Source organism: Euprymna scolopes, chromosome 10 (assembly GCF_053919585.1).
Source record: "Euprymna scolopes isolate OS-2025 chromosome 10, ASM5391958v1, whole genome shotgun sequence".
Taxonomy (NCBI): Eukaryota; Metazoa; Mollusca; class Cephalopoda; order Sepiida; family Sepiolidae; genus Euprymna; species Euprymna scolopes.
In genome coordinates this window covers 96043813-96071203 of record NC_136491.1, presented here as the reverse complement: position 1 = coordinate 96071203, position 27391 = coordinate 96043813, and the positions used below count along the sequence as shown (strand labels likewise).

General features: G+C 26.8%; 1 protein-coding gene across 5 annotated transcripts in view; it reads left to right on the top strand.

The window, feature by feature from the left end:
- Positions 1–27391, top strand: part of LOC145286152 (uncharacterized) — a 484368-nt gene that overhangs the window by 86770 nt on the left and 370207 nt on the right. For all 5 annotated transcript variants that reach the window (XM_080134898.1, XM_080134897.1, XM_080134896.1 and 2 more), the window contains 3 exons: positions 11549–11680; positions 14667–14716; positions 25895–25939. In XM_080134898.1, the coding sequence (XP_079991024.1) occupies positions 11549–11680; positions 14667–14716; positions 25895–25939 (227 nt within the window). The remainder of the gene's footprint in view (positions 1–11548; positions 11681–14666; positions 14717–25894; positions 25940–27391) is intronic.

Below are 27391 nucleotides of genomic sequence, written 5' to 3'. Positions count from 1 at the left end.
TAAATAATTTTTAAAAATGAAAGCAAACTATAAATAATTTAAAAATGAAAGCAAACTATAAATAATTTTTAAAAATGAAAGCAAACTATAAATAATTTTTAAAAATGAAAGCAAACTATAAATAATTTAAAAATGAAAGCAAACTATAAATAATTTTTAAAAATGAAAGCAAACTATAAATAATTTTTAAAAATGAAAGCAAACTATAAATAATTTTTAAAAATGAAAGCAAACTATAAATAATTTAAAAATGAAAGCAAACTATAAATAATTTTTAAAAATGAAAGCAAACTATAAATAATTTTTAAAAATGAAAGCAAACTATAAATAATTTTTAAAATGAAAGCAAACTATAAATAATTTTTAAAAATGAAAGCAAACTATGAATAGATTTTAAAAATAAAAGCAAACTATAAATAATTTTTAAAAATGAAAGCAAACTATAAATAATTTTTAAAAATGAAAGCAAACTATGAATAGATTTTAAAAATAAAAGCAAACTATAAATAATTTTTAAAAATGAAAGCAAACTATGAATAGATTTTAAAAATGAAAGCAAACTATAAATAATTTTTAAAAATGAAAGCAAACTATAAATAATTTTTAAAAATAAAAGGAAACTATGAATAGATTTTAAAAATGAAAGCAAACTATAAATAACTTTTAAAAATGAAAGCAAACTATAAATAATTTTTAAAAATGAAAGCAAACTATGAATAGATTCAAAAAATGAAAGCAAACTATAAATAATTTTTAAAAATGAAAGCAAACTATAAATAATTTTTAAAAATGAAAGCAAACTATAAATAATTTTTAAAAATGAAAGCAAACTATAAATAATTTTTAAACATGAAAGCAAACAATACATAATTTTTAAAAATGAAAGCAAACTATAAATAATTTTTAAAATGAAAGCAAACTATAAATAATTTTAAAAATGAAAGCAAACTATGAATAGATTTTTAAAATGAAAGCAAACTATAAATAATTTTTAAAAATGAAAGCAAACTATAAATAAGTTTTAAAAATGAAAGCAAACTATAAATAATTTTTAAACATGAAAGCAAACAATAAATAATTTTTAAAAATGTAAGCAAACTATAAATAATTTTTAAAAATGAAAGCAAACTATAAATAATTTTTAAAATGAAAGCAAACTATAAATAATTTTAAAAATGAAAGCAAACTATGAATAGATTTTAAAAATGAAAGCAAACTATAAATAATTTTTAAAAATGAAAGCAAACTATAAATAATTTTTAAAATGAAAGCAAACTATAAATAATTTTTAAAAATGAAAGCAAACTATGAATAGATTTTAAAAATGAAAGCAAACTATAAATAATTTTTAAAAATGAAAGCAAACTATAAATAATTTTAAAAAATGAAAGCAAACTATAAATAATTTTTTAAAATGAAAGCAAACTATAAATAATTTTTAAAAATGAAAGCAAACTATAAATAATTTTTAAAAATGAAAGCAAACTATAAATAATTTTTAAAAATGAAAGCAAACTATAAATAATTTTTAAAAATGAAAGCAAACTATGAATAGATTTTAAAAATGAAAGCAAACTATAAATAACTTTTAAAAATGAAAGCAAACTATAAATAATTTTTAAAAATGAAAGCAAACTATGAATAGATTCAAAAAATGAAAGCAAACTATAAATAATTTTTAAAAATGAAAGCAAACTATAAATAATTTTTAAAAATGAAAGCAAACTATAAATAATTTTTAAAAATGAAAGCAAACTATAAATAATTTTTAAACATGAAAGCAAACAATACATAATTTTTAAAAATGAAAGCAAACTATAAATAATTTTTAAAATGAAAGCAAACTATAAATAATTTTAAAAATGAAAGCAAACTATGAATAGATTTTAAAAATGAAAGCAAACTATAAATAATTTTTAAAAATGAAAGCAAACTATAAATAAGTTTTAAAAATGAAAGCAAACTATAAATAATTTTTAAACATGAAAGCAAACAATAAATAATTTTTAAAAATGAAAGCAAACTATAAATAATTTTTAAAAAGAAAGCAAACTATAAATAATTTTAAAAATGAAAGCAAACTATGAATAGATTTTAAAAATGAAAGCAAACTATAAATAATTTTTAAAAATGAAAGCAAACTATAAATAATTTTTAAAATGAAAGCAAACTATAAATAATTTTAAAAATGAAAGCAAACTATGAATAGATTTTAAAAATGAAAGCAAACTATAAATAATTTTTAAAAATTAAAGCAAACTATAAATAAGTTTTAAAAATGAAAGCAAACTATAAATAATTTTTAAACATGAAAGCAAACTATAAATATTTTTTAAAAATGAAAGCAAACTATAAATAAGTTTTAAAATGAAAGCAAACTATAAATAATTTTAAAAATGAAAGGAAACTATGAATAGATTTTAAAAATGAAAGCAAACTATAAATAATTTTTAAAAATGAAAGCAAACTATAAATAATTTTTAGAAATGAAAGCAAACTATGAATAGATTTTAAAAATGAAAGCAAACTATAAATAACTTTTAAAAATGAAAGCAAACTATAAATAATTTTTAAAAATGAAAGCAAACTATAAATAATTTTTTAAAATGAAAGCAAACTATAAATAATTTTTAAAAATGAAAGCAAACTATAAATAATTTTTTAAAATGAAAGCAAACTATAAATAACTTTTAAAAATAAAGCAAACTATAAATAATTTTTAAAAATGAAAGCAAACTATAAATAACTTTTAAAAATGAAAGCAAACTATAAATAATTTTTAAAAATGAAAGCAAACTATAAATAATTTAAAAATGAAAGCAAACTATAAATAATTTTTAAAAATGAAAGCAAACTATAAATAATTTTAAAAATGAAAGCAAACTATAAATAACTTTTAAAAATGAAAGCAAACTATAAATAATTTTTAAAAATGAAAGCAAACTATAAATAATTTTTAAAAATGAAAGCAAACTATAAATAATTTTTTAAAAATGAAAGCAAACTATAAATAATTTTTAAAAATGAAAGCAAACTATAAATAATTTTTGAAAATGAAAGCAAACTATAAATAATTTTAAAAAATGAAAGCCAACTATAAATAATTTTTAAAAATGAAAGCAAACTATAAATTATTTTTAAACATGAAAGGAAACAATAAATAACGTTTAAAAATGAAAGCAAACAATAAATAATTTTTAAAAATGAAAGCAAACTATAAAAAATTTTTTATAAATGAAAGCAAACTATAAATAATTTTAAAAATGAAAGCTAATTATAAATAATTTTTAAAAATTAAAGCAAACTATGAATAGATTTTAAAAATGAAAGCAAACTATAAATAATTTTTGAAAATGAAAGAAAACTATGAATAGATTTTAAAAATGAAAGCAAACTATAAATAACTTTTAAAAATGAAAGCAAACTATAAATAATTTTTAAAAATGAAAGCAAACTATGAATAGATTGTAAAAATGAAAGCAAACTATTAATAACTTTTAAAAATGAAAGCAAACTATAAATAATTTAAGAAAATGAAAGCAAACTATGAATAGATTTTAAAAATGAAAGCAAACTATAAATAATTTTTAAAAATGAAAGCAAACTATAAATAATTTTTAAAAATGAAAGCAAACTATAAATAATTTTTAAAAATGAAAGCAAACTATAAATAATTTTTAAAAATGAAAGCAAACTATGTATAGATTTTAAAAATGAAATCAAACTATAAATACTTTTTAAAAATGAAAGCAAACTATAAATAATTTTTTAAAAATGAAAGCAAACTATAAATAGTTTTTAAAAATGAAAGCAAACTATAAATAATTTTTAAAAATGAAAGCAAACTATAAATAATTTTAAAAAATGAAAGCAAACTATAAATAATTTTTAAAAATGAAAGCAAACTATGAATAGATTTTAAAAATGAAAGCAAACTATAAATAACTTTATAAAATGAAAGCAAACTATAAATAATTTTAAAAATGAAAGCAAACTATGAATAGATTTTAAAAATGAAAGCAAACTATAAATAACTTTTAAAAATGAAAGCAAACTATAAATAATTTTTAAAAATGAAAGCAAACTATAAATAATTTTAAAAATGAAAGCAAACTATAAATAATTTTTTAAAAATGAAAGCAAACAATAAATAATTTTTAAAAATGAAAGCAAACTATAAATAATTTTTTAAAATTAAAGCAAACTATAAATAATTTTTAAAAATGAAAGCAAACTATAAATAATTTTTAAAAATGAAAGCAAACTATAAATAATTTTTAAAAATGAAAGCAAACTATGTATAGATTTTAAAAATGAAATCAAACTATAAATACTTTTTAAAAATGAAAGCAAACTATAAATAATTTTTTAAAAATGAAAGCAAACTATAAATAGTTTTTAAAAATGAAAGCAAACTATAAATAATTTTTAAAAATGAAAGCAAACTATAAATAATTTTAAAAAATGAAAGCAAACTATAAATAATTTTTAAAAATGAAAGCAAACTATGAATAGATTTTAAAAATGAAAGCAAACTATAAATAACTTTATAAAATGAAAGCAAACTATAAATAATTTTAAAAATGAAAGCAAACTATGAATAGATTTTAAAAATGAAAGCAAACTATAAATAACTTTTAAAAATGAAAGCAAACTATAAATAATTTTTAAAAATGAAAGCAAACTATAAATAATTTTAAAAATGAAAGCAAACTATAAATAATTTTTTAAAAATGAAAGCAAACAATAAATAATTTTTAAAAATGAAAGCAAACTATAAATAATTTTTTAAAATTAAAGCAAACTATAAATAATTTTTAAAAATGAAAGCAAACTATAAATAATTTTTAAAAATGAAAGCAAACTATAAATAATTTTTAAAATGAAAGCAAACAATAAATAATTTTTAAAAATGAAAGCAAACTATGAATAGATTTTAAAAATAAAACAAACAATAAATAATTTTTAAAAATGAAAGCAAACTATAAATAACTTTTAAAAATGAAAGCAAACTATAAATAATTTTTAAAAATGAAAGCAAACAATAAATAATTTTTAAAAATGAAAGCAAACTATAAATAATTTTTAAAAATGAAAGCAAACTATAAATAATTTTTAAAAATGAAAGCAAACAATAAATAATTTTTAAAAATGAAAGCAAACTATAAATAATTTTAAAAATGAAAGCAAACTATAAATAACTTTTAAAAATGAAAGCAAACTATAAATAATTTTAAAAAATGAAAGCAAACTATAAATAACTTTTAAAAATGAAAGCAAACTATAAATAATTTTTAAAAATGAAAGCAAACTATGAATAGATTTTAAAAATGAAAGCAAAATATAAATAATTTTTAAAAATGAAAGCAAACTATGAATAATTATTAAAATGAAATCAAACTATAAATAATTTTTAAAAATGAAAGCAAACTATAAATAATTTTAAAAAATGAAAGCCAACTATAAATAATTTTTAAAAATGAAAGCAAACTATAAATAATTTTTTAAAAATGAAAGCAAACTATAAATAATTTTAAAAAATGAAAGCAAACTATAAATAATTTAAAAATGAAAGCAAACTATAAATAATTTTTAAAAATGAAAGCAAACTATAAATAATTTTAAAAATGAAAGCAAACTATAAATAACTTTTAAAAATGAAAGCAAACTATAAATAATTTTTAAAAATGAAAGCAAACTATAAATAATTTTTAAAAATGAAAGCAAACTATAAATAATTTTTTAAAAATGAAAGCAAACTATAAATAATTTTTAAAAATGAAAGCAAACTATAAATAATTTTTGAAAATGAAAGCAAACTATAAATAATTTTAAAAAATGAAAGCCAACTATAAATAATTTTTAAAAATGAAAGCAAACTATAAATTATTTTTAAACATGAAAGGAAACAATAAATAACGTTTAAAAATGAAAGCAAACAATAAATAATTTTTAAAAATGAAAGCAAACTATAAAAAATTTTTTATAAATGAAAGCAAACTATAAATAATTTTAAAAATGAAAGCTAATTATAAATAATTTTTAAAAATTAAAGCAAACTATGAATAGATTTTAAAAATGAAAGCAAACTATAAATAATTTTTGAAAATGAAAGAAAACTATGAATAGATTTTAAAAATGAAAGCAAACTATAAATAACTTTTAAAAATGAAAGCAAACTATAAATAATTTTTAAAAATGAAAGCAAACTATGAATAGATTGTAAAAATGAAAGCAAACTATTAATAACTTTTAAAAATGAAAGCAAACTATAAATAATTTAAGAAAATGAAAGCAAACTATGAATAGATTTTAAAAATGAAAGCAAACTATAAATAATTTTTAAAAATGAAAGCAAACTATAAATAATTTTTAAAAATGAAAGCAAACTATAAATAATTTTTAAAAATGAAAGCAAACTATAAATAATTTTTAAAAATGAAAGCAAACTATGTATAGATTTTAAAAATGAAATCAAACTATAAATACTTTTTAAAAATGAAAGCAAACTATAAATAATTTTTTAAAAATGAAAGCAAACTATAAATAATTTTTAAAAATGAAAGCAAACTATAAATAATTTTTAAAAATGAAAGCAAACTATAAATAATTTTAAAAAATGAAAGCAAACTATAAATAATTTTTAAAAATGAAAGCAAACTATGAATAGATTTTAAAAATGAAAGCAAACTATAAATAACTTTATAAAATGAAAGCAAACTATAAATAATTTTAAAAATGAAAGCAAACTATGAATAGATTTTAAAAATGAAAGCAAACTATAAATAACTTTTAAAAATGAAAGCAAACTATAAATAATTTTTAAAAATGAAAGCAAACTATAAATAATTTTAAAAATGAAAGCAAACTATAAATAATTTTTTAAAAATGAAAGCAAACAATAAATAATTTTTAAAAATGAAAGCAAACTATAAATAATTTTTTAAAATTAAAGCAAACTATAAATAATTTTTAAAAATGAAAGCAAACTATAAATAATTTTTAAAAATGAAAGCAAACTATAAATAATTTTTAAAATGAAAGCAAACAATAAATAATTTTTAAAAATGAAAGCAAACTATGAATAGATTTTAAAAATAAAACAAACAATAAATAATTTTTAAAAATGAAAGCAAACTATAAATAACTTTTAAAAATGAAAGCAAACTATAAATAATTTTTAAAAATGAAAGCAAACAATAAATAATTTTTAAAAATGAAAGCAAACTATAAATAATTTTTAAAAATGAAAGCAAACTATAAATAATTTTTAAAAATGAAAGCAAACAATAAATAATTTTTAAAAATGAAAGCAAACTATAAATAATTTTAAAAATGAAAGCAAACTATAAATAACTTTTAAAAATGAAAGCAAACTATAAATAATTTTAAAAAATGAAAGCAAACTATAAATAATTTTTAAAAATGAAAGCAAACTATAAATAATTTTTAAAAATGAAAGCAAACTATGAATAGATTTTAAAAATGAAAGCAAAATATAAATAATTTTTAAAAATGAAAGCAAACTATGAATAATTATTAAAATGAAATCAAACTATAAATAATTTTTAAAAATGAAAGCAAACTATAAATAATTTTAAAAAATGAAAGCCAACTATAAATAATTTTTAAAAATGAAAGCAAACTATAAATAATTTTTTAAAAATGAAAGCAAACTATAAATAATTTTTAAAAATGAAAGCAAACTTTAAATAATTTTTAAAAATGAAAGCAAACTATAAATAATTTTTAATGAAAACGATTTAAATTCAAAGAAACTATTTAAATACAAAGTTACTAGTGCAAAAATATTTACTTTTTAATCAAATTTATAGAAAAATCTGTTGGATAATTTTTAAAATGGGTTTCTAAGTAATAATGTTATTATTTCAGCACAGCTGTATTCTACATTTGTTAAAAACAAAACCTGATAAATTAATGAATTTTTTAAGTGTCATAAAACTTGTACAAAACTATGTGAACAGTTTTAGTTAACACGTTTTTTATGGAAATATGTTTGTTAGAATTTTGAACTTGGATGAACATTATTTTTTAGAAAATAATAAAAAACAACTTCCTCATATTCTTTTTATACAAAAACGTTTTAATAGAATTTAATAAATTTAAAAGAAAGAAACGAACAAGTTAAAACACTTATGATCAAGAGTAAATGTTTACTACGTTTATTGATTCCTGATATTGAAAACTTGAGATTTCAAACTAACGATTTCAAACTAAAGATTTCTCCCAAATATATGAATAACTATGGACTTTTTTATTTATTACTAGCAATTCAGCCTGGTTTTGCTTGGACCCTATGTACTGTTCATAACTTTATGTGCATATATATATATATATATATATATATATATATATATATATATATATATATATATATATATATATATATATATATATTATATTAATTATATATATTAAAAAGTTTGACATTATGTGCATATGTATATATATATATATATATATATATATATATATATATATTATATTAATATATATATTAAAAAGTTTGACTCATGTTCAGGTAACCTACATCTTTAATCTTAAATGTTTAGACCAAAAATTGGCGGAGGAGTTTGGTAGAGTCTACTCTAAAGATTGCATAAGCATAAAACCCTAGTGTCTGTAAGTAAAAAAAATAAATTTAAAAAATAAGATATTATATACTAGCGGTTGTGCTGCGTCGGCACACACAACTCCGAGTCAAGCACAAGATCGAGGTATGTTAAAATTTAGCAATGCCTGGAAGAAATATTTTCATTTTTTTTTATATTGTATAGAGCAGACATGTTCAAAGATTGTGTCGTCCGGGAAAAAACAATATGACTGTTTTAAAGTTCTGGATTTTTTAGACGAGGGCTGATAGTTTATATTACTTATATTGATCGGACTATTGTTCTCATTTTGAGCAAAGTTTCAGTCGAATTAGCCTTCGACCATCCTCAGACATGTTAGTTGTTGTTGGGAAAGAAGAGAGTAAAGTTACTGGTTTCGTAGTTATTTTCGTTTTCGTTTTCGTTTGAGTTAATCTCCGTTTTATGGTTATTGTTTCATATTTGTGAAAAAAAAAAAAAAAATGGTTGACAAAAGGGAGGAAACTCTAAGAAAGACCCACAAGGGATTATCTCCCTGCCATCGCCGAAATTTGTAGAGTGTACAATGTTTGTTTTTTCTACAATTAGAGGGTCCCAAATGCTACTAATTTCTTAGCTCGGTCTGCTTAGTAATTTTTCTTTTTTTAGCATATATGCTGCTTCCTTCAGTTGCCTGAGGACGGTCAAAGGCCAGTCCAACCGAAATGTTGCACCAATAACACTCAAGATGAAAACAATAGTCCGATCAATGCCAGTAATATATATATATGATTGTGTGTTGTTATAGTTTTTATGTAAGAAAATCTACTCGGCTTTGCTTGGGATAGATAGTGATAAATAGGCATTAAAAATTGCTCTATTTTATAGGAAAGCTTCTTTTTTTTTTTTTTTTTACAAGGTAGTCACTACTTATCAAGGCCCAGAAGCCACTCAGGGATAAGGGTTATTGCATGTACAGTACGTTAGTATTGGATATTTGATAAAGTGTCTTACTTAAGGAGGCGGTTCATCAGGAATTTGTTTATGTTGCATTTGAAGACATCCTTGGCCTAACGTTCACAGGAAACATGAGTTGGAACAATTACATTGAAGGCATTGCCAGGGCCGCTGCAAGAAAGGTAGGCTCTCTCTACCGTGCTAGAAAACTACTAACACCCGAAAGTATCCTGTACCTCTATAAGGCCACCATTCGCCCATGTATGGAGTATTGCTGCCACATCTGGGCTGGTGCATCTGCTACTAGTCTCTCGCTCCTTGACAAGGTTCAAAAGAGAGTCGCAAATCTGATAGGCCCTGAACTGGCATCTAAGCTTCAGCCTCTGTCCCATCGACGAAATGTTGCATCCCTCTGCCTGTTCTACAAGTATTTTAGTGGTGAATGCTCTGATGAACTGCAATCACTTGTGCCCCCACGACGCGAGCACCCTCGACAAACCCGACAGGCTACTAGATCCCACCCCCACACTGTAGAGGTCCCTAGATGTAAAAGATCTTTTTACTCCAATAGTTTCTTCCCCAGAACCGCAAGACTCTGGAATTCCATTCCAGGTCCCTGCTTCCCCAACAGTACTGACGTGCAGAAGTTCAAGTGTAACGTGAACCGACACCTTGCTGCCCAAATCCCTACATAGTACCCCAGTAGTTGTTGCCCCTGATAGTAGCCCCCTACACCAAAGTGGCAATTTGCCTTGTTTGGGGTGAAAATGTAATAAAAAAAAAAAAAAAAAAAAAAAAAAGGTTGTAATCAGGTGGGAAACAGGCAAACGGAACAGAGTTCCACAGACGTGCACTTCTAAGAAAGAAGCTTTGTTCATGGAATGTACGTTTTGGTTTTGGCAGATAAAGAGTGGGGAAAATTTTTAACAGTGGTTTCAGCTAGACTGGTGTTTATCGTGAAAGATTGGTGAGGGGGGACCAGAGATTGGAGCTCAGACGAGCACTTGCCAAACTCTATGCTGATATGTTCAAATGTAGTTTAATTTTTCTTTTTGTTTTATACGGGACTGCTAGTTAATACTAAAAGCGACCCGATATCATTTTTTCAAATAACAGCCTAAGTATAATTTTTTTCAACAACATTTTAAGTCATGGGGTTAAAACTAAAACTAAAGAGTCTTCTTGTGTCCTGCTGAAAGTATCCCTTCGAAGCTACTCCATAGGCTTTCCCTCTCCCTTTATGTTTGTCGACAGTAGTCAGAAGTCAATATAATATTTTTGTGTACTTGTTTGGAATAGTAACGAAAGTCGAAAATAAAAAGATTGAATTCTAATTAGAAGTAATGTTATCTACTTAAAAGTCATGTCAAAATTTGTAACATTTCAATTTTTAGATTTTCGATTCGTGAGAAAGCATAGTTTTAAAATTAAGACGAGTAGAGAGCGTACTTTCGGTTTATTTTAGACATAATAAATCTCGCTTCCTATATTGTTTTTGGTCTTCACATTCCATGGACGATGTTTCTGACAAAGGGGGGAAGAATTGTTGTTTTCTGAGTTGGAATCTATCCATCTCACACATATCGTTGTCTGATTTTTGACCTTGAAGTATTATTCTTTTTTAGTTTCTTAAAACCAGCGACTTCATGTCTTGTCTGGAGCAGTTCCCACAAAAATAAATAAATAGGGTTAGAATGATAAAGACGATCTAACATTTGATATTTTGATGCAGGTGTAAAGGAGACACTTGTAATTCTTGTTTCCTTTATTTTGTCCTTTAGTCCTCACATTCCATGAGCAATATTTCTGACAAAGGGAGAAAATTGTTGTTTCCTACGTCGGAATCTATCAAAAAGTATGGTTGGCTATTTTTTTTTTTTTTTTGAAGTAGCATTTTTTTTTTTTAACTCATTGCATCAAATAACTTCATGCCTTAACTGGAGCGATTTTTCATTAAAAATAAAAATAAATTTTTAATTTTCTTTTGCTCTAATTTTCAGAACCTGTAGCTCAAATAGCAACGAGCAGTATATTACCGGTCACAATAGTAGACGAAAAACCAAAGAAAGCCACAGGAACGAGGACAACCCTGACAACTGGGAAAAAGAGAGGCAAAAAAGTAACAAATAAAGGTTTGTAATATGGACTTATTAGCGTAAATTATGCTGCATATGGCACTTATTTATAGATTACATAGATATTTGCTTATTTATAGATAAAATAGTTATCCACAGACATGTGTTTCGCCATCACTATGGCTCATCAGTGTGGCTGACTATGACAGGATTCAAACTCATGACCACCAAAATTGTAGTCAAGTGTGTTGTTACTGGGTTTGAATCTCCTGACCAGCAGTAATTATCACTTCCTGCATTGATGATTGCGTAACCATGAAAGTGTCTGTAGGTATAAAAATAATTGTTACTATTAAAAATATTATCGTTTTAAGTTCCTTTAAGAAAATAAAGTTGACCTTGTTTTTTTGAACCCTGAAAATTATGAGATTGTCAAGCGTAAACCCAAAGTCCATTTTTTACTCTTCACATACAAGGTGTTTGGCATAAATCTGGCAGTTTTATCAAGAAAAAGAAAAGGCGCTCGGTATCTATTGATTGATTTTAAAGAAATTCAATGGGCAAGGAGATCACACTATTGTCGAAGAGTTTTACTCAAAATAACCGCTATTAGCGTGTACTGCAGCTTCAATCTGGGCCGGAACCTGTAACAAGCTGCTATACGCTTTCCCTTTGAAGACCCTCAAAAACCACTTTAATTCTGTCGATTAACTGCTCTTTAGTAGTATTGGCATGGCGATTGGTATCTTTCTTGACAGCGCCTCATACATAATAATCCACCGGGTTTAGATCAAGGGAGTTTGGAGGCCAAACATTGGGATTTGTGTAGTTGCAACCATTTTTTACTTTTCTCTGGGATGTAGCAGGGGGCCAAATTCTGCTGCCATAGGCACGGTCTATTTTTAATCCTAACCCTTGTTATCCACAGTGGTAAGCAACATCACGTAGACATCTGAATTCAACCTGAGATGCTGTTTGCAAAAATATGGTGGCATCATATCACCCTCTGCAAACACGCATCCGAAAACCATGACAGTTTGGGGAAATTTAGCCTGCATGTCTCTAGGAGAGGCTTTAGGATTGTATGCAAGCCGTCTGTTATTCTGCATGTTGTGCTTTTGATCTTAGCAAACGTTTTTTCATCGGAAAAGAACCAGATTGTTTGTGGTACAGCAGGATGTTTCACTTTGCTCAAAAGTTTCTTTGCCTTTGTCAAACGATTTTCTCAGACCTTTTCTGTGAGAAGTTGACCTTTTCTGTGAGAAGTTGACCTTTTCTGCAATGCTTGTATGAGTAGTAGTGGAGAGCTTCATGGTAGAGGGTGAACCAATTCACGAGACAAAGCTCGAATTCCAAAGCCAGGATCTTTTAACACTCTTATATAGATTTTCGAGGAATTCTGCTGTGCGAAAGCAATCAGAGCTTTTGTTATGTTGCTTTTTTTAGCCATAGCCTCGTAGTTACCGTTACATTTTTTTTTTTTTTTTTTATACAGTGGTCACCACTTATCAAGGCCCGGAAGCCACTCAGGGATAAGGGTTATTGCAAGTACATTACGTTAGTGTGGAGATTTGATGAAGTGTTTACTTAAGGGGGCAGTTCATTAGGAATTTGTTAATGTTGGACTTGAAGACATCCAAGTTGTAGTCAGGTGGGAAGCAGGCAGACGGAACAGAGTTCCACAGGCGTGCAGTTCTAAGAAAGAAGCTTTGTTCATGGAATCCACGTTTTGATTTAGGCACAGATAAAGAGTGGGGGAAATTTTTCACAGTGGATTCGGCTAGACGGGTGTTTTTTTGTGAAAGATTGGCGAGGGGGGACCAGAGATTGGAGTTCAGACGAGCACCTGCCATGGAAATAACGATAAAACAAGGATAGGCTCGCAACGTCTCTTCTGTGGGAGAGAAGTTGCAAGGTAGAGAAAAGGGCATTCCCCACTAAGCCACGAAGTCTATTTTGTACTCTGTCAAGGCAGGATAGGCTGTTTTTAGCAGCTCCTGCCCAGATATGGCAACAGTATTCCATCCTTGGACGTACTTGGCGTTTTATATAGATAAAGAATTCTTTACATTTCTTTAGTTCATGCCGGATTGTCTTTACAGTGCTCAGGAAACATTGAGCAGCGACCATAATCTCTTTATTTTGATGACCAGCACAAATCATCATGATACAAGTTATTCTCCTCCACGATTCAAATGACTTTCTTGCTGTCATCCTACATACGAATGAAACTTTAAAATTAAGCCAAGGAGCTGCTAAAAACAGCCTATCATGCCTTGACAGAGTACAAAATAGACTTTGTGGCTTAGTGGGGGACGCCCTTTTCTCTACCCTGCAGCCTCTCTCCCACAGAAGAGACGTTGCGAGCCTATCCTTGTTTTATCGTTATTTTCATGGCAGGTGCTCGTCTGAACTCCAATCCCTGGTCCCCCCCCCTCTCGCCAATCTTTCACGAAAAACACCTGTCTAGCTGAATCCACTGTGAAAAATTTCCCCCACTATATATCTGTGCCTAAATCAAAACGCGGATTCCATGAACAAAGCTTCTTTCTTAGAACTGCACGCCTGTGGAACTCTGTTCCGTCTGCCTGCTTCCCTCCGGACTACAACTTGGATGTCTTCAAGTCCAATGTTAACAAATTCCTAATGAACCGCCCCCCTAATTAAACACTTCATCAAATCTCCACACTAACGTAATGTACTTGCAATAACCCTTATCCCTGAGTGGCTTCCGGGCCTTGATAAGTGGTAATCACTGTGTAAAAAAAAAAAAAAAAAAAAAAAATTTGGTATGAATGGATTAAAAAAAAATGGAAAAAGAAATCAAATATTATTCTGTCAAATTTATCTCAAACACTCATTATTTTATGTGAGTATTAGTCCGAACACTGGCGAAGAGTAGTCTTATTTTTTGTTATTTTTTGACAGAGAGTGAATATTAATAGTAATACTGAATCATTACTAACAAATATTTTCTTTTTTTTTTTTCTTTTTAATATTAACGTGAAAACGTTGGACTGAATTATGTGTCTTCAAATTTCAGATAAACTTGAGAAAGACAAAGTTGATGTTGAACTGATTAAAGGACTACAGGTAATCTATTGTAATAAAAGTTTGACTCATCTGCTAGTTTGCTAATTCTTTACTGTTACATCTGAAAAACGTACGTGCGTGTGTGGGAAAATAAGTGAAGCATGCATGGTCCCCCGTGAGTGCACAGTAAACGAGGCATAAAAAAAATGACTAAGTTCAGCATTTGCCCCCCCCCCCCATACAGCCTCCAAAGTCCCCAGGGGACGTCAAATCCTGGTAAAAATGAACAAACAGTACAGTTTTAGGCCTTAACATATGTAAATTTGAGTTCTGCACCATGCAAAAAAAGATCATTTGCCCTTCCCCCCATTTAGCCCCAAAAGTTCCCAAGGCCTTAACATATTTAAATTTGAGTTCAGCACCATGCAAAATTGCTAATAAATAGACATACACAGAAAAGTTTGGACAAATATAGTAAAATAGTTCCAAAAAGAGTCCCTGGGGCACATCCAAAAGTTATCGCAAAGTATAGACAAACAAAAGTATACAGAAATCAGTTACAACTTTTCAGAAAGTTTTAAAAAAATTCAATGCATCAATTTTTTTTAATAAGCACAAAAGTGTCAATTTTAACCATTTTAAACCGAAAGGCACCTTTTGGCCGGAAAATCCGTTCTGTTACTTTTTTTTTTTACTCATATCATGTTTAATGTTTGTGCAAAATTTCAAAAAATTCCAAGGCATAGTTATTGAGAAAAGTGCAGACAGACGAACAGACGAACAGACAAGAGTGAATTTACAGTTCCACTCTCCTTTTGTTGGGGGACCAATAAATTTGTTTATAAAAACCCAAAATGGTTGCTGGCGTACTTATTATGAAGACGCATGTTTTTTTAGTTCACATTTCTGAATTTTTTAGATGAGGATTGATTATTCAAATAATACAGTTGGATTCTTCGGACTACTGTTCGCATCTTGAGTGTCATTTTCACAATAGTACTGAATTGTACTAAAAAACGTTTTAATCGGTGTAATCTCCAACTTTCTTCAGGCATATCTTATCGAACATGAGAATGTTTCTATCGAATTTGAGAATGTTTCTATCGAACTTGAGAATGTTTCTGTCGAACTTGAGAATGTTTCTGTCGAACTTGAGAATGTTTCTGTCGAACTTGAGAATGTTTCTGTCGAACTTGAGAATGTTTCTGTCGAACTTGAGAATGTTTCTATCGAACTTGAGAATGTTTCTGTCGAACTTGAGAATGTTTCTGTCGAACTTGAGAATGTTTCTATCGAACTTGAGAATGTTTCTATCGAATTTGAGAATGTTTCTATCGAACTTGAGAATGTTTCTGTCGAACTTGAGAATGTTTCTATCGAACTTGAGAATGTTTCTGTCGAACTTGAGAATGTTTCTGTCGAACTTGAGAATGTTTCTGTCGAACTTGAGAATGTTTCTATCGAACTTGAGAATGTTTCTGTCGAACTTGAGAATGTTTCTGTCGAACTTGAGAATGTTTCTATCGAACTTGAGAATGTTTCTATCGAATTTGAGAATGTTTCTATCGAACTTGAGAATGTTTCTGTCGAACTTGAGAATGTTTTTGTCGAACTTGAGAATGTTTCTGTCGAACTTGAGAATGTTTCTATCGAACTTGAGAATGTTTCTGTCGAACTTTAGAATGTTTCTGTCGAACTTGAGAATGTTTCTGTCGAACTTGGGAATAAGGATAGAATTTCGAATGGAACCCTTTATTTACTTCACGGGAGCAACATACTCTCGTTTCTTCAGTCATGACTGGATAGAGGTCCTAAGTAATTCGCAATTCGACAAGATACACCTCAAGAAGGTCAGAGGTTACATCGACCGAAACGTTTTTTTTTTTTTTAGTTTAATTCAATAATTTTGGCACAAAAGTAAAACACGCATGCTTCAGTTACTATGTAGGTAATGGGTGGTAGAAGGATACAGTAGCATTTTTTCCAATCCATCTTGAATTTGCTACATCTTTTGGAAATCCATTCAAAGGTGTAAGGATCCCAATTGAAAAAGCATCCCCCCCTCTTGTTCCAATATATAAATACGTTCAATGTTTTATTTATTTTTTTTTTTCAATTTAATTTAATAAATTTAGCAAAATTTATAGCAAGCAAGTTTCAGTTGCCATGTAATAAAAAGAAGGATGGTAAAAATTTGACACGCAAGAGGATACAGTAAACGAGCAACTTCCCAATTTCGTTGGCGCCTTTAATATTTCTATTCAATTCAATGAACTTTGCACATTTCTCCTGAAAATCCATTTCATGGTCCAGTGATCTTGTTGGAGAAAGTGTGCCAATCAAAATCGGTGGTGAAACAGTTTCTGGTTATGTCCATGTAGACCTCTTTCTGATGCAGGAGTGAATACCAAGTCCTTGTTAGATATACATGAGTTATTTCCCCTTAACTGTGATTACTCATACTATTACTCATACTGCAACCTCCCACCATGTCAGAGACAATATACATCGGTTGACTTCTATATTTCATAGTTCAATAAATATTTCGTAGCGTTCACATGTATCCATTGTTCATCACACTAATCTGCTATTGACCTAATATAAAATTGTGTTAAAATAAACTTACAAACTTTCAACGTTCGCAGAAGTAAACTGGAAAAAAAAATCCTCCAAAGAATCATGGAATTTCTACCTAATAATTTGAAAATTACTTTATTTCATATATATTTTTAAAATGGCTTTTAAGCTGATTTCGAAGATGTGACATGGCATGATGTGGCCTTCACTTGAAACCACACCAAAAACCACAACCGTGGTCATAAACTTCATTGAGCTGTGTTGAACCTGGATTGGCATTTTAAGGGGGCAGTAGGAGAAGGGTACAAAGTTGTAGCACTCCTTCTGAAGCGAAGCCTGAGTCTATTTGAACTTGTGGGCCGGCGCCAGATCCTGCTGCCACGCCCAGGGTCTGACAATGGTCAACTGATTACACCAAGGGATCACCGTACCCTTCAGCACATCCAGGTACACTTTCAAGCCGACTTCGAAGATGTGAGGTGCCAATATTTTGTCCTCGCTTGAAACCAAACCAAAGAAGATATCCGTGGATCGTCCGATGCGTTGATCTGTGCTCTCAAGTGTTGACCCGTCCCGATTTGCATTTTGCTGGCAATGGTCCTGTTATCATAACTTGGATTGGTAGAGAACATGAGTTGTACAGTGGTGCATCTTCAATCTCACTCATTTAACATTGTGTCACTTTCAGACATGATAGAAGGCTCTTATTGCTCTTAGGATTTGTACACAACTGGCCAACTAGTAGAAAGTATTAACAAAAAAAGAAAAGAAAACCGGTTTTCATCAAACGAAAATGGAATCATGTTGTTTTTCCTATGGCGACAATTTTTCCGTTCCCCCATGTAGTGCCACTTTCACTTGATTGATTTGCGGTTCTACATTTGATACGTCTTTGCTTGCCACATGCAGTCATAAACAACCAAAGGACGACGCATTCTGACTCTTCCTGGATTTTAATCAGAGCCCTGTTAGCTGAGTAACTATGATACTATCACTTCAACTATTACGGCAAGGAAGAGTTTGACTTAAAGAGCTGTACATATTTGTCATTATATTTGCGTATAAGTGAAGAATATGACATTGGTTGGGACTATAATGTTAGAGTTGACCATAATGATGAAAATATTCAATTGTCAGCACCCAGAACTTTACCAACCATTGTCTAACATAAGAATAGTAATATCAGCATCAATTGAAATTAAATAAAACTATTAATACTTGAAGATATTTATTTCCTTCCCACAGTGAGATGATGTGACACAGGGATCGGAAAGCAGGATTCGAAAAGCTAACACCCTAGAGGAAGAGCGATATGGCCTGCAAAAATTACCTAAGTAATCCGTCGGCATTCCCTGGGAGAAGTATGTTAGGTGATAAACTATAAAGGAACCCCTTCTTAAAGGGAGAAAGCAAAGCCTGGGAAGTTGGACCTCCTAGAATTGCACATGACCAGAGATATACCTCAGTCAACGGGGGGAAAACATGACCTAGATTCTGTTGGCTTTCTTGGTAGGGGGAAAACGCCCGACTGATGGCTAAAACTCCATTTGGTTTAATACAGACAGAAACACTTTTATACGATGTCCAATGTGAAATCATATTGGGAATAGATTTGTGGCCAAATGTTTGAAGACCACATGAATTCTGAGTACTCAAGTATTCTATATTTGTGCTGTCTTTACACGATCGACAGAAGATTGAGTGTTGACACAACTTTGTTGGGAAATTAGGTAAATAGTTAGTTCTGTCTGTAACCTATAAAAGAAAACATTGCCAAGAACAATAATATTCATTGGGACAAATAGATGTGTAAATGATAATATTTATTGGAACACATAGATGTGTAAATGATAATATTTATTGGAACACATAGATGTGTAATGATAATATTTATTGGAACACATAGATGTGTAAATGATAATATTTACTCGAACATAGATGTGTAAATAATAATATTTATTGGAACACATAGATGTGTAATGATAATATTTACTAGAACATAGATGCGTAAATGATAATATTTATTGGAACACAGAGATGTGTAATGATAATATTTATTGGAACACATAGATGTGTAAATGATAATATTTATTGGAACACATAGATGTGTAAATGATTATATTTATTTGAATACATATATGTGTAAATGATAATATTTATTGGAACACATAGATGAATATTTATTGGAACACATTGATGTGTAAATGATAATATTTATAGGAACACATAGATGTGTAAATGACAATATTTATTGGAACACATAGATGTGTAAATGATAATATTTATTGGAACACATAGATGTGTAAATGATAATATTTACTGAAACACATAGATGTGTAAATGATAATATATATTGGAACACATAGATGTGTAAATGATAATATTTATTGGAACACATAGATGTGTAAATGATAATATTTATTGAAACACATAGATGTGTAAATGATAACATTTATTGGAACACATACATGTGTAAATGATAATATTTATTGGAACACATAGATGTGTAAATGATAATATTTATTGAGACACATAGATGTGTAAATGATAACATTTATTGGAACACATAGATGTGTAAATGATAATATTTATTGAGACACATAGATGTGTAAATGATAATATTTATTGGAACACATGGATGTGTAAATGATAATATTTATTTAAACACATAGATGTGTAAATGATAATATTTATTGGAACACATATGTGTGTAAATGATAATATTTATTGGAACACATAGATGTGTAAATGATAATGTTTATTTGAATACATATATGTGTAAATGATAATATTTATTGGAACACATTCATGTGTAAATGATAGTATTTATTAGAACACATAGATGTGTAAATGATAATATTTATAGGAACACATAGATGTGTAAATGATAATATGTATTGGAACACATAGATGTGTAAATGATAACATTTATTGGAACACATAGATGTGTAAATGATAATATGTATTGGAACACATAGATGTGAAAATGATAATATTTATTGGAACATATAGATGTGAAAATGATAATATTTATTGGAACACATAGATGTGTAAATGATAATATTTATTGGAACATAGATGTGTAAATGATAATATTTATTGGAACATATAGATGTGTAAATGATAATATTTATTGGAACACATGGATGTGTAAATGATAATATTTATTGGAACAAATAGATGTGTAAATAATAATATTTATAGGAACACATAGATGTGTAAATGATAATATTTATTGGAACACATAGATGTGTAAATGATAATATTTATTGGAACAAATAGATGTGTAAATAATAATATTTATAGGAACACATAGATGTGTAAATGATAACATTTTTTGAAACACATAGATGTGTAAATGATAATATTTATTGGAACACATAGATGTGTAAATGATTATATTTATTTGAATACATATATGTGTAAATGATAACATTTATTGGAACACATAGATGTGTAAATGATAATATTTATTTGAATACATATATGTGTAAATGATAACATTTATTGGAACACATAGATGTGTAAATGATAATATTTATTGGAACACATAGATGTGTAAATGATTATATTTATTGGAACACATAGATGTGTAAATCATAATATTTATCGGAACACATAGATGTGTAAATGTTAACATTTATTGGAACACATAGATGTGTAAATGATAATATTTATAGGAACACATAGAGGTGTAAATGATTATATTTATTGGAACACATAGATGTGTAAATCATAATATTTATCGGAACATAGATGTGTAAATGATAATATTTATTGAAACACATAGATGTGTAAATGATAATATTTATTGAAACACATAGATGTGTAAATGATAATATTTATTGGAAAACATAGATGTGTAAATGATAATATTTATTGGAACACATAGATGTGTAAATGATTATATTTATAGGAACACATGAATGTGTAAATGATAATATTTATAGGAACACATACATGTGTAAATGATAACATTTATTTGAACACATACATGTGTAAATGATAATATTTATTGAAACACATAGATGTGTAAATTATAACATTTATTGGAACACATACATGTGTAAATGATAGGATTTATTGGAACACATACATGTGTAAATGATAATATTTATTGAAACACATAGATGTGTAAATTATAACATTTATTGGAACACATACATGTGTAAATGATAGGATTTATTGGAACACATAGATGTGTAAATGATAATATTTATTGGAACACATAGATGTGTAAATAATAATATTTATTGGAACAAAAAGATGTGTAAATGATAACATTTATTGGAACACATAGATGTGTAAATTATAATATTTATTGGAACACATAGATGCGTAATGATAATATTTATTGGAACACATAGATGCGTAATGATAATATTTATTTGAATACATATATCTGTAAATGATAATATTTATTGGAACACATAGATGTGTAAATGATAATATGTATTGGAACACATAGATGTGTAAATTATAATATTTATTGGAACACATAGATGCTTAATGATAATATTTATTGGAACACATAGATGCGTAATGATAATATTTATTTGAATACATATATGTGTAAATGATAATATTTATTTGAACACATAGATGTGTTAATGATAATATTTATTGAAAGACATAAATGTGTAAATGATAATATTTATTGGAACATATAGATGTGTAAATGATAACATTTATTGGAACACATAGATGTGTAAATGATAATATTTATTGGAACACATAGATTTGTAAATGATAATATTTATTTGAACACATAGATGTGTAAATGATAATATTTATTGAAAGACATAAATGTGTAAATGATAACATTTATTGGAACATATAGATGTGTAAATGATAACATTTACTGGAACACATGGATGTGTAAATGATAATATTTATTGGAACACACAGATGTGTAAATGATAACATTTATTTGAATACATATATGTGTAAATGATAATATTTGTTGGAACACATAGATGTGTAAATGATAATATTTATTGGAACACATAGATGTGTAAATGATAATATTTATTGGAACACATAGATGTGTAAATGATAACATTTATTTGAATACATATATGTGTAAATGATAATATTTATTGGAACACATAGATGTGTAAATGATAATATTTATTGGAACACATAGATGTGTAAATGATAATATTTATTGGAACACATAGATGTGTAAATGATAATATTTATTTGAATACATATATGTGTAAATGATAATATTTATTGGAACACATAGATGTGTAAATGATAATATTTATTGGAACACATAGATGTGTAAATGATAATATTTATAGGAACACATAGATGTGTAAATGATAATATTTATTGGAACACATAGATGTGTAAATGATAATATTTATTGGAACACATATATGTGTAAATGATAATATTTATTGGAACACATTGATGTGTAAATGATAATATGTATTCGAACACATAGATGTGTAAATTATAATATTTATTGGAACACATAGATGCGTAATGATTATATTTATTGGAACACATAGATGCGTAATTATAATATTTATTTGAATACATATATGTGTAAATGATAATATTTATTTGAACACATAGATGTGTAAATGATAATATTTATTGAAAGACATAAATGTGTAAATGATAATATTTATTGGAACACATAGATGTGTAAATGATAATATTTATTGGAACACATAGATGTGTAAATGATAATATTTATTGGAACACATAGATGTGTAAATGATAATATTTATTTGAATACATAAATGTGTAAATGATAATATTTATTGGAACACATAGATGTGTAAATGATAATATCTATTGGACCACATAGATGTGAAATAATAATATTTATCGGAACACATATATGTGTAAATGATAATATTTATAGGAACACATAGATGTGTAAATGATAATATTTATAGGAACACATAGATGTGTAAATGATAATATTTATTGGAACACATAGATGTGTAAATGATAATAAGTATTGGAACACATAGATGTGTAAATGATAATATTTATTGGAACACATAGATGTGTAAATGATAATATTTATAGGAACACATAGATGTGTAAATGATAATATTTATTGGAACACATAGATGTGTAAATGATAATATTTATTGGAACACATAGATGTGTAAATGATAATATTTATTGGAACACATAGATGTGAAATAATAATATTTATCGGAACACATATATGTGTAAATGATAATATTTATAGGAACACATAGATGTGTAAATGATACTATTTATTGGAACACATATATCTGTAAATGATATTATTTTTTGGAACACATATATGTTATGTATGATAATATTTAATCGAACATAGATGTGTAATGATAATATTTATTGGAACACATAGATGTGTAAATGATAATATTTAATCGAACATAGAGGTGTAATGATAATATTTATTGAAACACATAAATGTGTAAATGATAATATTTTTTGGAACACATAGATGTGTAAATGATAATATTTTTTGGAACCCATATATGTGTAATGATAATATTTACTCGAACATAGATGTGTAATGATAATATGTATTGGTACACATAGATGTGTAAATTATAATATTTATTGGAATACATAGATGTGTAAATGATAATATTTATTGGAACACATAGATGTGTAAATGATAATATTTATTTGAATACATATATGTGTAAATGATAATATGTATTGGAACACATAGATGTGTAATGATAATATTTATTGGAACACATAGATGTGTAAATGATAATATGTATTGGAACACATAGATGTGTAAATGATAGTATTTATTCGAACATATATATGTGTAAATGATAATAATTATTGGAACACATAGATGTGTAAATGATAATATGTATTGGAACATAGATGTGTAAATGATAATATTTATTGGAACATATAGATGTGTAAATGATAGTATTTATTGGAACACATAGATGTGTAAATGATAGTATTTATTGGAACGCGTAGATGTGTAAATGATAGTATTTATTGGAACACATAGATGTGTAATGATAATATTTATTGGCACACATAGATGTGTAAATGATAATACGTATTGGAACACATAGATGTGTAAATGATAATATTTTTTTGAGCGCAAACATGTGTAAATGATAGCATTTATTTGAACACATAGATGTGTAAATGATAATATTTATTGGAACACTTATATGTGTAATGATAATATTTACTCGAACATATAGATATGTAACAATAATAAAAACGAAGACTTTTGTTGCTGTTGTGGAAACTAGAAAAATTCAGAACGTTGACTGGTGCTAACTTTTGATTGGGGAACTTTGAAACTTACTTTTATTTCTTAGAGGACGTTGAAATCTGAAAAAATTCTTAGTTTTCTTTTATTCCTGTCCCTCTCACATAAGTCTGTATATATACATTGTCTCTCTCTGCTGCATAGCTCTCTAAGCAACAATTCTTTTTACTTAGGGCGTGTTTTGTGATTCACTACCACTCACAAATTTTGCCGCATTTTCTGCTCTCTTATGAGTGGTCACGTAATGAGAGCCTTTGTTTTACCAGCAAAAGTTAACCTAAAATCCAACCCAACTTCAAGAATATCACGAGATACTATTTGTTTACAACAAAACATATTTACCAGATATGGTCGGTGCATTCTTTTAATTTCCCAACATAAATTGTTTTTTCTAAAAAATATTCTTTGATAATTTTCTTTAAATGTCAGTTTAACTTTAAAATTGTAAACGAAATCTTGAGTATTTTCTCTCCGTTATCATTATAGTTGTCGCCTGAAAAGTATGTTGATGTCCAAATTTTAAATTAATTATTCCATATTTCATTTAACACCATTAATCAGTAACAGCTGCAAAAGACGCTGAAGTGCGATCATATGTATTATCAAAAATGAAATAAGATTTGACATTACAAAATGTTGCTGAAAAATATCAACAAATAATAAATTTACTCTATGATAGAGCAAAAATTGAGAAAAAAATATTTTGCACATACATTTAGTCAGAAAAAGAACACAGTAAAATAATTTTATTTTCAAAAATTAATCCTTGTTTTGGATACAGAGAACTGCACTTATAAAAAATATTATGCATTTAAAAAAAAAAAAAAAAAGTTTAATAATTTTAGCAATAAGAGACATAAGCTTTTATATTGTAGAAAGAACCCAGAAAAGATTGATCTGAAATAAACAATATGATTAACTTTACAAAAACAGCAAATTGATATTGCACCAGCACACCTCTTATAAAATACGCAATGTGAAATGGTATTGGGAATGGTTTTATATAATGTTAAAAATGGAACGCCATTGTGAATGGTTTTATAAATCGTTTTGTTTCATAATGTTCAATGTGAAATATTACTGCAAAAAGTTTTATATAATATCCAATTTAAAATATTATTGAGACTGGTTTTATATACTGTCTAATGATGTTGAAAAAGGTTTTATATAATGTCTAATGTGAAATTTTATTAGGAATGGTTTTGTATAGTATCCAATGTGAAATCTCATTAGGCATGTGTGATTCCGTTGGGAAGGGTCTTATATAATATCCAATGTAAAATGCTATTTGAAAGGGTTTTATATCATGTTATGCCGTGGGAATAAGGTTTAAAAACATTTTGTACAATTTCTACCGTTATTATAACTAATAACTTTTATGTTTTCAGCTACCGAAATATGAAGAATATGATCCAAGGAAGAAGCCATTTCATGTTAGTTTATTCTGTCTTTTTTATGAGCACATCATTGAGTTTTAAATATAAAAATTCGAGATTTCACAGAGTATTTTAATTTTCTGTGATAAGAGTAGCTGTTTATTAAATTACATATTTAGTGAAAGTATTAGTCAAAATACAATGGAGGATGATGAGGAGGAGGAGGAGGAGGAGGAGGAAGAAGAAGAAGAATAAGAAGAAGAAGAAAAAGAAGAAGAAAATTTACACTGAAAGAGAAGCCTAAAAATAACAATAATGAAATGGAGAAATTATAATAAGATTTTAATTCAATTTGACTTCCATTTTCTGCAAGTTCCACATTTTATTTTACTAATGTGTTCCAACCTATTAAAGCTAAAAAAAAGACACTCAACCTGTTTGCGCTTCATGACTCTTAGTTATTTGAAAACAAAGCCGATGCTTTTAAGAAATCGGCACACAAAGAATCACACTCATTTGATTGGCCTAGAGACAATATTAGTGTGATAGTTTGATATGCAGACAAATTCTGTTATATCTTTTAGTCAAGTTTGGCTAACTCAAACGTGAAATGGTTATTTCGCCCCCTCCCCTCCCTTTATGGTACATAAATGCATCTTTCTTTCTTCTAGATGTGATCCATTAGACTTGATTACTAAACCTTGTTTGAAAATACCAAACTTTGAAACTAAAACTAATGCTTAAACTTCCTTTAAACCAGCTTGCTTCCAAAACTACAGCGGCACATAACTGCACACTTTTACTTATTTGTTAGTTTTTAAGTTTCTTTATTATCTAAGCCACGTCACCAGAGAAGCAGCACAGACATGCGAGATTGACACGGATCAGCCTCTGATCAAATTGAACAAGTTCTGTTTGAGAAGAGTCGCTTATTTGAACTGGCTCTGATTTTATCATGTAGGGAATTTTGCTAGAAATAATTCAGTATGCCATTAAACAACCAAAACTTTCACAATTTTATGCGCAGAATGATAAATATAGGTTACTTGTATTTCATTAACTGAAGCCTTTGTTACATTTTTTAATTTTTTTATTACATTTTTTAATGTTTTCTTTTAAACATGATCGTGTTAAATTCTTAATAAACGTGTTTGGTATTGAATATTATCCTATTAATGTTCTTAGTGAACATGGTCCTATTAAAGCCCTAATAATTATTTTATATTTTGAACATGACTCTATTAAAATCCTAGTAATTTTTTATATTTTGAACATGATTCTATTAAAGTTGAAATAATTATTTTACATTTTGAACAGTGTTCTACTGAAGTTCCTAATAAATATGTTTTATTTTGAACATGATCTTATTAAAAATTATCATAAATATTTTTCATTTGAAAAGTATCTTATTAAAAGCCATAATAAATGCTTATTCTTTTGAAAACGATCCTATTAAAATTCCTAATAAATATGTTATCTTTTGAACATGATATTATTAAAGTCCTAATA